General features: G+C 41.8%; 2 protein-coding genes across 14 annotated transcripts in view; both read left to right on the forward strand.

Moving 5' to 3' along the window:
- Positions 1 to 13,939, forward strand: part of LOC311008355 (calcium-activated potassium channel subunit alpha-1a) — a gene marked incomplete at its 3' end in the record, with an annotated part of 70,247 nt that overhangs the window by 51,457 nt on the left and 4,851 nt on the right. For 6 of the 13 annotated variants that reach the window (XM_084001973.1, XM_084001968.1, XM_084001980.1 and 3 more), the window contains 10 exons: positions 2,498 to 2,591; positions 6,853 to 6,976; positions 7,346 to 7,570; positions 7,901 to 8,093; positions 9,002 to 9,115; positions 9,341 to 9,433; positions 10,366 to 10,496; positions 11,271 to 11,465; positions 12,036 to 12,154; positions 12,256 to 12,477. In XM_084001973.1, the coding sequence (XP_083858099.1) occupies positions 2,498 to 2,591; positions 6,853 to 6,976; positions 7,346 to 7,570; positions 7,901 to 8,093; positions 9,002 to 9,115; positions 9,341 to 9,433; positions 10,366 to 10,496; positions 11,271 to 11,465; positions 12,036 to 12,154; positions 12,256 to 12,477 (1,510 nt within the window). Of the gene's footprint in view, positions 1 to 2,497; positions 2,592 to 6,852; positions 6,977 to 7,345; positions 7,571 to 7,900; positions 8,094 to 9,001; positions 9,116 to 9,340; positions 9,434 to 10,365; positions 10,497 to 11,270; positions 11,466 to 12,035; positions 12,155 to 12,255; positions 12,482 to 12,566; positions 12,583 to 13,939 lie in introns of those variants that run through there. The other 7 variants (XM_084001971.1, XM_084001972.1, XM_084001976.1 and 4 more) reach the window with 3 other exon arrangements.
- LOC311008362 (catechol O-methyltransferase domain-containing protein 1-like) overlaps positions 1 to 13,939 on the forward strand; it is a 151,955-nt gene that overhangs the window by 1,149 nt on the left and 136,867 nt on the right. The gene's annotated exons all lie outside the window — the stretch shown is intronic.

The raw sequence follows: 13,939 nt of genomic DNA on the forward strand, positions 1-13,939 counted from the left end.
TTCTTATGGCATAACAATCGCTGGAACACCTGAGAGCATATTTATTAATTCATGTTTATTATAAATATCAAAGTAAATGTCAAATCCAACATTTCATTGGTGACTTCACCAAGTGGTTAAGTGGTGTTTAATAAAAATGAGTTTTTTTAATTATTCAGCTATTAGCATTCTTGTGCCAGAAAGAATTACCCCCAAAAACCTGTGATTGTGCTTTAATTATGATAAGAGTCACAAGATGTTTTATTAACATACGCACTGCAGGTCTTATTGAAGTCAGTTTAAATCAAATCCTATCTCGTGGTTAATGCGAGGAATAAAAGGGTCCGTTCACCCAAATCACAAAGCATGCATTTCATGCCTTACCCTTTGTGATATCTAGTCATTCCGATTGTATTCAGTTTTATGCCCCCGTGTTTTGAAATATCTGCCCGAGATTTCAGCCTCCACCCAACACAATGGAGGTGAATTGAACTAAAAAAAATATGTCTGATTTAAACATTATGTCTTTCTAAAAGCAATGTCCTATTTCCTCTGAATAATCTACAGTTAATCAGGCCATTTTTCATAGTGAGTATTTCTTCTGTAGAAAGTAGTTCCAGTAAAACAAACTGCTGACCGTGAGGCCTGAGGATTATTCAAATGCAGCGTTTTAATGTTGCGAATACCACAGACAAACCTCCTTTGTTCACCTCCATTGTATTGGAGTTGAGGCAGAAATGTTGGACCACTACCTCCCCAAAAGGCAATGACATGACTAGATACCACAGAGGTAAGGGAGGGGGTTGTTGTTTTGTGATTTTGGCAAAAATGACTTTAAAACACGGCAAAGACTCCATTCACTTTGTACAGATCCTGATTGTGACTCCTCTTCATTTAGCAGTAAACGACGGCGCCCTAACTTATCAATACAAGTCAGCTCAATCGAACCACAGCTCGGCCAGCGAGGTCGGTAGGGGGCCCCGTAGCCGAGTCGCCGTTGCCTCGGTCCCGCTGGTAAACAACCGCAAGGGAAGCCTGCTGCCCCCCGCCGAGCCCTCTGCTCTGAGACTCAGGGGGGGCTCCGGGGATCTGGGCCAGGTGGGCCGGCTACCAGGGGTGGCAGAAGAGGCCAGCCGACTCCAGCGGGCACGTAGCCTTCCGGTGAAATACAGATACCACCCCAGTCACTCCGATAACGCCATGCTCAGTCACAGACACTGTAAGCCCCCCCCCCCCCCCCCCCCCCTCCTCGGTGTGTTTGGCAGGCCTGAACTCAACAACAGCACAACCAAAGCATGTGCTTGCCAGGCTGGAGTGGTCGCATGTGTAGCATTCCTTACTAATGACCCAGTGTGTGCAGCTGTCAGCTGTGAAACATTAAATATTGAACAGGCCAAGCAAGATGTGAAGGGCCAGTGTGTTGGAGCATCCCTCCCAACTGGAAGCCCCCCAACCCCCCCTCCCATAACTCAACATTTCTCACTACAGTGTCACTTAGACTAGCGGCGCTAGCACTGCTTGAAATCCTGTGTTCATCTGCAGAGGGGCCTGATCTTTGAGACCTTTATTAATTTCGATGAGAAGCTCTTTTTTAGTTTCTATTAAAATACACTCAAGTGTGCTTTCCATGACGTGGAACAAGCCCCCACTATTAACGACGGCTGTTAAAATGCGATTAGAGAAAACACTCCCCTTGCTGTTTATTTTTACCAGCGACTGCTGCGGTGAACAGTCGTTTTCTTCAGCTGTGATATTAGCTTGTAAAAATATTTGCCTGATTACTGTACTCGAGGGTAAAACTTGGTAATCCGTTCCCTACGAAGAGCTCAATTCAGTTTCCTGTAGTGATGAAGACAATGACCAAGGGGCATCTCAGCTGTACATAAATCACTCTGGCACAAGGACTAACATAATCATATGAGCCGAGGGCGTCGCTCCCAAGATGACGAAAGACCAGCATCTAGACTGGATTTAGTATTGGCACAAAAACAGCCCTATTTATAATGCTGGTTGCTCGCTGTTTACAGGTTATTACCTTAATTAAATGAGAAAGTGAATGATTAGCATGGCTCAAAGAGGAGCTATCCAAGAGTCGGTCTGAGGAGATTTCTACTAACAAGGGAGTGAAAAATGAAAGTATCCTACTACCCTTTGAGGTGATTGTGGCACATTATCTGGATTAGTTTGTGGTGAATAAAACCCTCACATTTTAGACTTTGGCAGTTGGCATGATGGTTGATGATGGCACTATTGCATGTTTGCATCTTAATTCACAATCATGCAAATGATGTGCTAACGTATGCTGTCGTCATCACGCAAACATCGGGACTTGTTTTCTGTCGCACACAAGTTAAAGTGTCCTGTCCTCTTCATCTTGTTCACCCAACCTCTCTTCCCACTCTGAGTCTGTAACTGTATTGTCTCTTGTAATTCACTGACCCTAAATTCTGCTGTTTTTATTTTATTTTTGAATGTCTTCTGACAAAATCGCACCCTGATACATTTCCCTTTGTTGCAGTTGAAGAGGACCAACAGTTGGCGTTATCGCCTAAAAAAAAGCAACGCAACGGAGGCATGAGGAATTCTCCAAACTCCTCACCTAAAATAATGAGGTACTGTAACACAACAATGGTGACAATTGTGCGTTGTCTGTTTGCATTTGTATTTGCATTTGTCTTCTCATCTGCAAACTGGAAAATGTCTCCCTGAGCTGCTCAACCCTCCGCTATGTTGAGTCCCTGACATTGTCTGCCGTTTGATTTAGTGCAGATAGCATACAGTTGGTTTATTATTGTTGTTTATTTTTTATGAGAATGAACCAATGCGGTGTTGCGTATCGCAGAACCAAAACAATAAGCTGAAAGACAGTAAAATGCTGCGCAGGGCTGAGGGAGCTGCAGAGTTGGGTGATACTTCTCTGCGATGAGTGACCCCTTAATACAAAAATGTGTACCTACCAACGTTGTTTTTCGAATACATTTTTTTTTAACTCAAATATACCAACAATATATATGATGGAGGCAACCTCAAGAAAATGTTTGCGTGCTCCTATTTCCATGGTAAACGTCACACAGACTTGCAGAAGGGCTCCATGCCACGAGGTTTCAAGTGACACCCACCCAAGTGACACCCACAGACTGCAGCTCTTAAACAGGTCTGGCACTAATGACGGCAGCAGCCAGTCAGAGACGCTCTAAAGGATAGATGGCCCAAGGCTATTCATCTATGTTGGATCCCTCTGAGGTCTTTTCAGCACGTAAGGCCACAGATGATATGTATCATCACTATGAAAGGAGAATTCAATTGCTACCTTGCTTTTATCTTGTCCTGTAAAATTAAATCGGCGCTTATTGATTTTGACTGGAGATAACACAGTTATTCAACAAGAAGCCATTACAGGGATGATAATAGTAATAGCCATTGTCATTAAGTGCCATGTTACAAGGAAGCAAGGCAGCAGGGAAGTCCCGCAGCCTGACGTATACAAAGTGGAATCGTACAGAAGGAATTAAATTAAAACTGACAGATTGCTTTATGTTCCCATTGCTAATATAGCAGCTCTTCGTTTGACATTAAGAAATGAAATCCCCAAATGTCTGTATTGTTTAAAGTTATGAGATAAAATAGAGATCACATTAAAGCTCTTATAAAAGTGACTCGATAAGGAGTGTTTGTATGCATAATTTAGCATTCTCCTTTTGATCTATGGCCGCTGTGGTTTTTTTCAGGTGGGCGTTTGCCCTTGTTTGATTGTTTGATTTGGTTCAAAGTTGTGTCAGAGTTGAATCGCTCCAGGTGATTTCCAGCCTCCTGAGGAACAAAGCCAGGCTTTTCTAATGCTATAGCCGACAGCTAAATATCAGCCCACCGAACCAATCCATCTACTTGCCATGCTAATGCACCGTGCGGTACAGTTGGACGTGTTATTTCATCCAGCGTGTCTGCAGCCTACACGCTGGAGAGGGATTCACTGCCGTAGCCTAAGGGATACTTCATCGCAACAAGCCAAGGAGAAAAAAAAACATCTGGGTGTATACTACATCAAATGTGTTTTTACAGGACCTGCGGTCTCGAGGCTTTTGTAAATAAGTAATGACCGACAGATTGGCTGTGGGTTTGGAGGGGCAAGCCTTTGTCCGTTCGCATGATGGGGAGGATTTTGCCTTCACCACTTGTATGGCATTACACTCGACTACTGCAGTGATGCTGATAGAACAGAATATGCATGTTTAGCATCTACTTTATGCTCGTTATGCTCCTCTAGAAGACACCTGGATTCATGATTTGCGGCTATGAGTTGTGCCTTCTTGCCAAACCTGTCGTCTTACCGCCAAAGCTTGCGAATTATGCAGCTGATCATTTTCAACGCTTCGAAGTGCGCTTGCGGGAAAAAGATGCTCGCAGACGCCTCTGCTTTTGTGTTCTGAACAGAACCGCACAAAAGGAAGACAGCGAGCAGCTGCAGAAGCAGAACCGTCTCCCGTCTCCGGACGTATCGGCAAACTAACACGTCCTGTCTGGAACTTAGCAATGACGACCTTACTGAAATTAACACCATTTCCACGGGCTCCTTGATGGGTCATAAGACACATCTAATTGTGGGATGTCACAACGCGTTCGGTCACATCGGGCCGCGGCGTGACATACACGTCATGTCTGCTACAGGACTGCTGAAGCAATTGGCAGTGCAGGATAGTGACAGGCCGTCATGGCTGACAGTGAGCGATAGCTATCCTGGCAGAGCTCTGCCTCACCAGTCATCTTCCACAAGGACAAACTAAAGTGACAGCGGCTCCACTGAGTGAGTGGTGAAACATTCGACTTCTGATGAAATATTTAGCCGGGGTGTAAAACCACTAAATGCTTTCACTCTTATTAGAACTTTGCATTTCAGAGCCAATGATGTAGAGTGCAGCGAGAGTTATGGAAGACGATTGTCATGGATAAATAGTGCCAAATTTATCGATTTGTTGCTTTACTGGAGATTTATGAACATCAACATCGTTTATCAAGCTGTTTTATATTCTCACTTGAATTTGTTTTGGTTTTGGACAGCGATTTGAAGATGTCACCTTGAGCATTGATAATTTTTTATGGATTTCTTTGACAAGTTCCTCACATTTTATCGATAGTTAATCATAACATAAAGTGATTCATTGTAAAAAATAATCAAAAAAGGTATCAATAATTAAAGTAATAGGTAGTTGCATACTTACATGGAAGTAGAATTAAGGTGTCAGTGTCTCAATATTGCCGTTCCAGCATATTGGACACTTTAAAATGTTACGCTTTAAAAATAACATTTTACATATTGTTTCACCCACAGAATTTAATGTGCACACACTGTGTCCTTTTGAATTATAATTGCTTTGACAGATGTGAATGTGAGAGGTAGAGAGTGGCAGAAAAGACATTTCCTCCTCCAAATTCCTCTTCCATCCTTGAAAGGACATCCAGGTCTTGCCTCGGGGTATAGAAGCCCAAGGCGGGCTTTTTTGGCTCCAGTCTGTTGGAGCCCGAGGGATGATAGTTGCAGTTGACACTTTGATGCATACTTAACATGTTACTTAAAGTACTCACAAGGATTAAAGAGACGGGGGACTTTTTTATTTATTTAAAAGGTTTAGGACAGAGACAGAAGGCTTCTGTCTGACTTTTAGAAGATAACCTCCTCAACTGTGATCTGAATCTGACAAAGTCAGTGTTGTGCGGAGGGACTTGTGTTGGGCAGCAGACGGTCTCCGTGGTCATCCATGATGCTCCTGTGTTGGTGGTCGACAGTGAATTCACATTTTTTTAATATTTTTTTTAATTCAAACTTCATTGTCATTCATTGCGGTTGACTGTGGACCTGTCTAGCATATGCTCTGCACCTCTCAGGTTGCATGCTGGGATACTTTAGGTTATACACTATGAACATTGATAAATTGATTAGAAAATTGATCTTTTTTTTTTACTGCAAATGAATCTACTTATTTGATTGTATGTTTTTCTATATGTCTCGGGATAGGAGGAACTTGAGACGGAGTTGAGGTGAACGTGAGATTATGTTATATTTTAATATCACTAGGAGCTCTGTCAAAAGATCATATCACTCTGAACAAGCAGGTACTTATGTCGGGAGACCACTTTAGTGGTCAGTGTTAGGTGGGATGAAGCTCACCGCGCTCAGTGAGATTAGTTTATGTATTTCTGACGTTCCGTTTAAACATTAATACCCTTCACTTCCAACGACAAATGTGATTGGGCAAATTGCTGAAATATTTAAAGTCTGGTCTGTTAAAGCTTTTACCACGCAGTACACTACGTCAAAAGCTGTATGCAGTAAGGGGGCGTAATTGCATCTCCGTGCTCATGCCAGTCAACGCAGTGTGTTGCTGCCATCTCCTTCTGCCTGGCTGGTGCTGCTGATGTCACTCTGCTTGATGACATGGCAGTTTTGTTGGCATTTCGGCAGATGGCCACTGACAGGGATGAGCAATGAGGGGTAGAAAAAAAGGAACAACAAAAGGAAAAAAATTTGTCTATTTTAACAAAATAAAAAAAAATAAAATTAAAAATGATTTTTTTTCCTATTATTTTCATTGCGTCATCCTAATTTCTAGTATTTCAGTTTTGCACGTTTAACTGACTGGTTTTACTGATTTTATTATCATCGTAATCTTGATTCAATCATCTAATGCATCAATTGTACTTTGAAAGGTGCTAAATATTTTTTTTCCTTAGTAATATTAATCTGCCCATGAATGATATTCACAGGTAAATCATGTTGTATTTAATTAGTCAAATACCAATAAATGTTTAATTTAATCCACATTTACAGTGTCTGACGGTGTTCTTTTTCCCCTCCCTCCTGTCTTTTTGTTCGACTAGACATGACCCGCTCCTCATCCCGGGAAACGAGCAGATTGAGAGCATGGATGAGAATGTAAAGAAATACGACTCCACGGGGATGTTTCACTGGTGCCCGTCCAAAGACATCGAGAAGGTCATCTTGGTGGGTTCTGCTCTTTTACTCTGCACACGTCATTTGTCGCTGACACTCTTCTCTCCGGTGACAGATGCGTCATGTCACGAAGCACCATCAGAGGTTGACAGGGCACTTAAACACTCTGTAATGAGGTGTTTGACGTGCCATTTGCTATATGGGGTCCCTGTACATGGAACACGTCTTGTACTAATACATATGCCATTTTTTTCAAATTACTTTCATAGTCTATTGCGGTCATGAACTGCATGATAGATTTTGCAGGGTGACTAGGCAACGGAAAGAAGAGAAAAGCACTAACATTTGCTATGAAAGTCAGTTTATGTCACATTTTTATAAACATCATTTCCCCCCCTCCATTCTTTCTTCCCCTCTCAGACCCGGAGTGAGGCGGCCATGACTGTCCTGAGCGGTCACGTGGTCGTTTGTATATTTGGAGACGTGAACTCGGCGTTGATCGGTCTCCGGAACTTCGTCATGCCTCTGAGAGCGAGCAACTTTCACTACCATGAGCTGAAGCACATCGTGTTTGTTGGCTCACTTGAGTATCTGAAACGGGAGTGGGAGACTCTTCACAATTTTCCAAAGGTCTCCATTTTACCTGTGAGTACTAAAAAATCTTCAATTTCAAGTGACTTTTATATGCATCTAACTTGCTTTGTCTCTTTGGTCCGAACTGGTAATTGTACTAAAGCAGCAGCACATCATGGTCACACTCCTTGGTTGCAAAATATTTTACCAATGAAGTAATTAAAATTCCTCCAGAACTTATTGGGCAAAGTGATTTAGTAGTGTATAAAAGTTTCATTGTAGACAAGGTTAACATAAGGCTCAAGGATGAAAACTGCAATTTTGAAAGTCGCTACACTTTCAATTACCTCTTGATGTCACATAGGTGAGATAACACATTCTCTCCTTCGCTTCCTCTCAAAGGGCACACCGTTGAGTCGGGCTGATCTGAGGGCTGTCAACATCAACCTCTGCGACATGTGTGTCATCCTGTCAGCCAATCAGAACAATATTGACGATGCATCACTGCAGGACAAAGAATGCATCTTGGCGTCACTCAACATCAAATCCATGCTGTTTGACGACAGCATCGGGGTCTTGCAGGCTAATTCCCAAGGTAAGGAGCGCCCTATCATAGTTCACTGCACCGCCTGGAAGGGACAGGGCCCTGGCACAGAGAATATCCCTCACTGGGTGCTGCCTGACTGACCTGGTGTCACAGCATTTGACAGTAAACCCTACTGACTATTCCTCAGGTTACTGTAACAACTGGTTTCTTCACAAACCTAATTGGTGGCAACAAGCACAGTGTTGGCACAAAAGTCTTAGTCTGGCGTACGCGTTTTTAAAAAGATGTTCAATACATGGGACTACTTCATAAAACGACTCAAATGTGTATAATTTATACGTGTTATAGCTTTCAAAACAGCAACTGAAGCACTCAGTTAGCTTGAGATGGCCTTTAATAGTGGTCATTCTCTGGCATTGAGAGAAATGCTTTTAGAAACCTTTTGACCTGAGGACGGGGGAGGGGGGGGGATCTCCGCCAATTTCATTATTTCTGTAATACATGTATGACCTCGCATTTGCCTTAGTCAGCAGTAAGTGATGGATGTCAAAACATGGCCTATGTATAATACATACAGCATCACTGATTTAATGTGCTTACTTGTCAGTCTGAGGAAAGCAAGGAATGTCAAGTCAATTTGAATTCAATCTTGCATCACTTATTTTCTATTTCACGGCTCCGTATTGTACATTTGTTGTTTGTGTGTGTGTGTAAAAGGTTTCCATCTCCATGCACACACAATCTAAAGGAAACAAAATGAGCAGTATGTCACATCTATTATAAATGACTAATATTGGACCTTGTCAAGAATATAGTAACATAGCACTCAGCAACTTTCGGCTTTTGCGGTGGCCGAGAATGGATGAAACAGCCGCGGCGTATTAATTCTGCTGATATGCCCGTTTGTAGCCTCTGATAACTTATTGAATATGTCATGTGTGTGTGTGTCCATTTAGGCTTCACTCCACCAGGAATGGATAGATCCTCTCCTGAAAACAGCCCAGTCCATGGATTAGTGCGGCAGACTTCTGTCACAACCGGAGCAAATATTCCCATCATAACGGAACTAGGTATGCTTGCTGCTGTATTTTTTTTGTGTGCCAGCTGACTGATATGCTAACTCTACTGTTGCATGTTTTTTTTCCCACTTAAGTAGTTGTAAACAGATCTGAAAACACAATTTATTCAATTAGAGGCTGACACTATTGATTAACCGTACTAAAAGTGGAGTTTTTATGTTTTATCATCCCTTGTTGACATGCTCTAGTAACTGTTTTTCCTCAACACTTGTCTAGCACCATTAGCAAAGCCAGGCAAAAAACTGCCTGTGATTTCATTCAGTCAGGATAAAAGCAGTGGGACCAGCATACAAATGATAACTGAGCTGGGTAAGAAGTGCCTCTGTCCTGTACTGCAGTGTTGTAACTGCTGCTGCCTCCATATCAGCTTCCTTTTGATTTCTCTCGCTGCACAAGAGACTCCGTTCATTCCCATGGCATCACTTTGAGCACATTTTACCCTTGGTTCTGGTTGAAATTGCCTGTCTTGTTTTGGCCCCTTATCTCAAAGCAAAATTTTTCCCTTTTATTTTTCTAAGAATTACAAGGCCTTTGATCCCTCAGAAGTCCTTGTGGCTGTTTTCATAGCATCTTCTGTCGGATCACATTCTCTGGCCCGTGCCCTCCTTTCATCTCAGCTGTGTCGATATGACTGACATTTATTTCTGTCCTCACAGAAGTAACAATTCTCCAGCTAAATTTTTACATCATTACTTTCTTCCAGCTACTGCATGCGTTTTGTGCTCAGAGACATCTTCAAAGAAGGTTCTGGGGCAATGAGATACTTTCAAGTAATTGGAAGTTCTGTCTTGGATTCACAAGACAAACAATGGCACATTGGTGTTTCTGATACTGACTTCAGGAGGACTTTGAATCAAAGCCTGAAGCTTTGACAATATGCATGGTGTCATGAGTGTGCATGGCCTGGATATGGAATGTGAGGAATGAGGCAACTTGGCCACAAGGCTGAACACAAATACAAGTTTTATTTCAGTCCGTTTTGTCCAAATTGGGGAATAAAGGAAAATGTGTCGAAACCACACACAGATTTCTAATACAGTCCATATCTGCAGCTTTTGACTGTTGTGCACAACCACTTTACTTCTGTGTCCTCTTCACGTGAATCCACGGCGTATGCTCTAGCACACAATCCATGCTTTTTATAAATCACAAAATACTTCCATTAGATCTGGTTTCATATGCAGAAATTGAGCATGTAGGATTTAAAATAAGTGATGAAATGGGCATGTTTACCTCCACAGTGAATGACTCCAACGTTCAGTTCCTGGACCAAGACGACGATGACGACCCTGACACAGAGTTATACCTCACGCAGCCTTTTGCCTGTGGAACAGCCTTCGCCGTCAGTGTGCTGGATTCCTTAATGAGTGCGGTGAGTCAGAATTGATTTCGCTTACAGAATATATTATCTTATGATGGAGCTTTTTGTGCAGTGGTATAATATCTTCCAGTGATGGCAAACCTTGTGTTTTGATATCAGCCCCCCCAGAGCATGTAGGACCTCTCTGCTCATTTAGAAAAAAAAAACAATAGCTGACAAGACTGGAACTTGTACTGGGTATGATGGCTTCAGTTGTCTGCCTTTTCAATTTGAGTGAGGTTAGAACAAAGCTGCCTTCAAGTGTGCTCCGGTGTAGACAAAGGTAATGGTACCTAATGGACAGCCCTCATCCATCATCTTAGTCAATAGTGCTGTCAGCAGCCAAGGGAGATGTCACTGTTCCGTACAAGCAGAGGGAGACGGGAGACTGTGGTGCAGACATTTGCCCTCGTTAGAATGTACAAAGCAGTAAGTGGTTGGAATTAAAATGATAGCAACTTCACTAAGGAAAAGTCTCTTCAGGCTTAATATACAACATGGCATGTAAAATGATCTCCTTCAAATAATTGTCTGCTATTTAGCGTTAAGAAATGCCTGGTCAGAATGAATAGATGGACATGGATTTCCTGCATCTCTCTCTGATGGGGATGAGAATAACCTGCAGTAATTGGCTTCTTCTTCCTTTTCACTCGGTGTCCACCTCGATGTGACACATTAGGGCACGGCTAGGTAGCACCATTCGACCTGGCACTTTGACAAGGTTCAGTTGTGACTATGGTGGCATTTGCTGAAGGATTTACCGACTCTACACCTTCATCCCTTTAGACATACTTCAATGATAATATCCTCACCTTGATCCGGACGTTGGTAACAGGCGGGGCGACGCCGGAGCTGGAGGGGCTGCTGGCAGAGGAGAATGCATTACGGGGCGGCTACAGCACGCCACAGACGCTGGCTAACAGGGACAGGTGTCGTGTGGCACAGCTGGCCTTGTACGATGGGCCCTTCGCCGACCTCGGGGTAAGTGACTGGTCTTTGTCGCCCAAGGGCTAAGCACATCTTTGTCTGCTTGTGTTGTGGGAGCGAGCTTTAGTGAAAGGATTCAGACTAACAGTGATGGCTGAGATAAGTAACAGGGATTGCACGTCCAAAAATAGGTGAGTTCTGTGACAATAATAATCCAGTCCAGTCATACATTTATTGGTAGGGAAACACATCCCAACAACATTACATTTCATATTCATACATTCGTACAGTATGACCTTAGCCATATATAATGTGATGTTATTCAATCTAAAACAAAACTGATACAAATCTATTTAAAAAGAAAATATAAAATCCATAAACATGTATGTGTAATATAAAGTTTTATAAGTGGTGTGCTACATATTAAAATGTAATATACTATGTATATGTTGCACTATACTTCCATGAATGTCTGTATATGTTCATTTCAAGCAACATACTAGTAGAGCTGATTCCTCATCAATTATATGATTATTATGTAGTTTTACGCAATATTACTACTATTTCTTTTTAGTGTTGCCTTTGTTCAAATAAAAACTGTATTTTTTTGTCACTGTCTTGCAGGATGGTGGTTGTTATGGTGACCTGTTTTGTAAAGCCCTGAAAACATACAACATGTTGTGCTTTGGCATCTATCGGTTAAGAGATGCACATTTAAACTCACAAAGCCAATGTACCAAAAGGTGAGTACAGACCCAATGTGACCTTGCATTGAAATGCAAAAATAGTTTCCCCCCATACTAAGTTTAGAACTGGCCTTCCATCTGTCACCTCTCTCCTCTAGGTATGTCATAACCAATCCACCATATGCGTTTGAGCTGGTGCCCTCAGACCTGATATTCTGCCTGATGCAGTTTGACCACAATGCTGGCCAGTCTCGAACCAGCCTCTCCCACTCTTCCCATTCGTCCCATTCCTCCAGCAAAAAGAGCTCCTCTGTCCACTCTATCCCAACCACCAACCGCAACAACCGCATCAAAAGCAGGGACTTACGAGACAAACAAAAGTAAGTGCCCCGCTAAAGCTCTCTGACTGTCTATGTCCATCAACGGTGCCTGCTAACAGTTACTGTCCTGTGTGTCCTTTTGCAAACAGACTGTAACATGTCTGGGTATGTATGTGTTAATTGTAATGCATTCAACAACCCCATGCAAGGCAGAACAGTGTCATTTGATGTTGTGATAGTGTGAGCAGGGCCATCCCATGTCATAGGGCAAAGTAGGCAACCACAAAGGGTTTTTGGCTTTTGTTGGAGTTTCTTTCCATCCATTGGCTGTTACTGTGGTTCTGGATTTTCCATAGTTGTACACTTCTTATACCAAGAACTATAGTAAACTTGTACTGGGGCTGTGAATAATCCTGTCATACTTGAGCACGCAAATTATATTTTGTCATGATAACATTATTATTTTTATTTTATTTTAGAAATGTATCCCAAAGCCCCCTGCAGTTAAAAGAAATATTTCTGAATCAATAGATATTTTGTTTATAATTAACTAAGCTACAACTACAACTAAGCTTGGATTCTGTTAGTGTTCAGTTAACTATTGACTTTGAATATGGTTTAAATGATAATTCAGGCTCATATAGTTCAGTTTTTTTAATCATTTAAAATGTTGGTGCTGATTTCACTGTAAGTGGTTAAAACGCCTCCAGTTTGAGATGATGCCATTTAGGTTAAAATGTGAAGGGAGGGCCCTAAAAGCAAAAGAAAGTATTTTTTATATTTGTGTTATTGGCCAACACAATATATAATGCAACAGAGTAAGTCCCCTCAGAGCAGGAATTGGCAAACGTTTCCAGACCTTTAGTTTTACTTATTCTGTGCTTTCTTGTGTTAATAACTCACCTCTATGATAAAGGTCACTGGGTTTCTCCATCTGAAAACATTCCAAGTTGTGCTCTGTTGTAACTTGTTTGTTTTATTTAAATTAAAGTCGAATCACATTGTACTTGAACTGAACTTTACTTTTTCTTAAAAGTTCGTAGTATGCCATTTCAATGAAATACTGATTATTATGTCCTCTTAATGCCCTTTGATTTCCATTAACATTCAAGTACTATACCTAAATTTGATCTACCACCATGAAATATTAATTATGTCAAGATATCTGCAGATAGAAAATGTCACAGTTAATAATAAAGTTCCACCACCATTATAATTACATTGTCTTCACACGTGAATGTCACATATCAATATTATTTTATATAGATCAAATTTTTTTCCCCAAGTCGTTATTATGAAAGTTTATAGTTCTGCTCTACAGATCCGAGTTATCTCACATATCTGCCAGAACTTCCTTGAGGCCAACTGAAAGGCCTTCTCCATAGTCCCCCAGAACTCCTGCCACACCCTGGCCCTTCTGGCCAAACGGTACCCATCAGCTGTTTCAGGAGACCTCTGGGCCAGCAAAGCCCAAAAGGCCTACTTCTTCAGCTTGACAGTCACCAAGACAAGCCCCAATGAC

Source organism: Eutrigla gurnardus (genome assembly GCF_963514095.1).
Source record: "Eutrigla gurnardus genome assembly, chromosome: 22".
Classification (NCBI taxonomy): domain Eukaryota; kingdom Metazoa; phylum Chordata; class Actinopteri; order Perciformes; family Triglidae; genus Eutrigla; species Eutrigla gurnardus.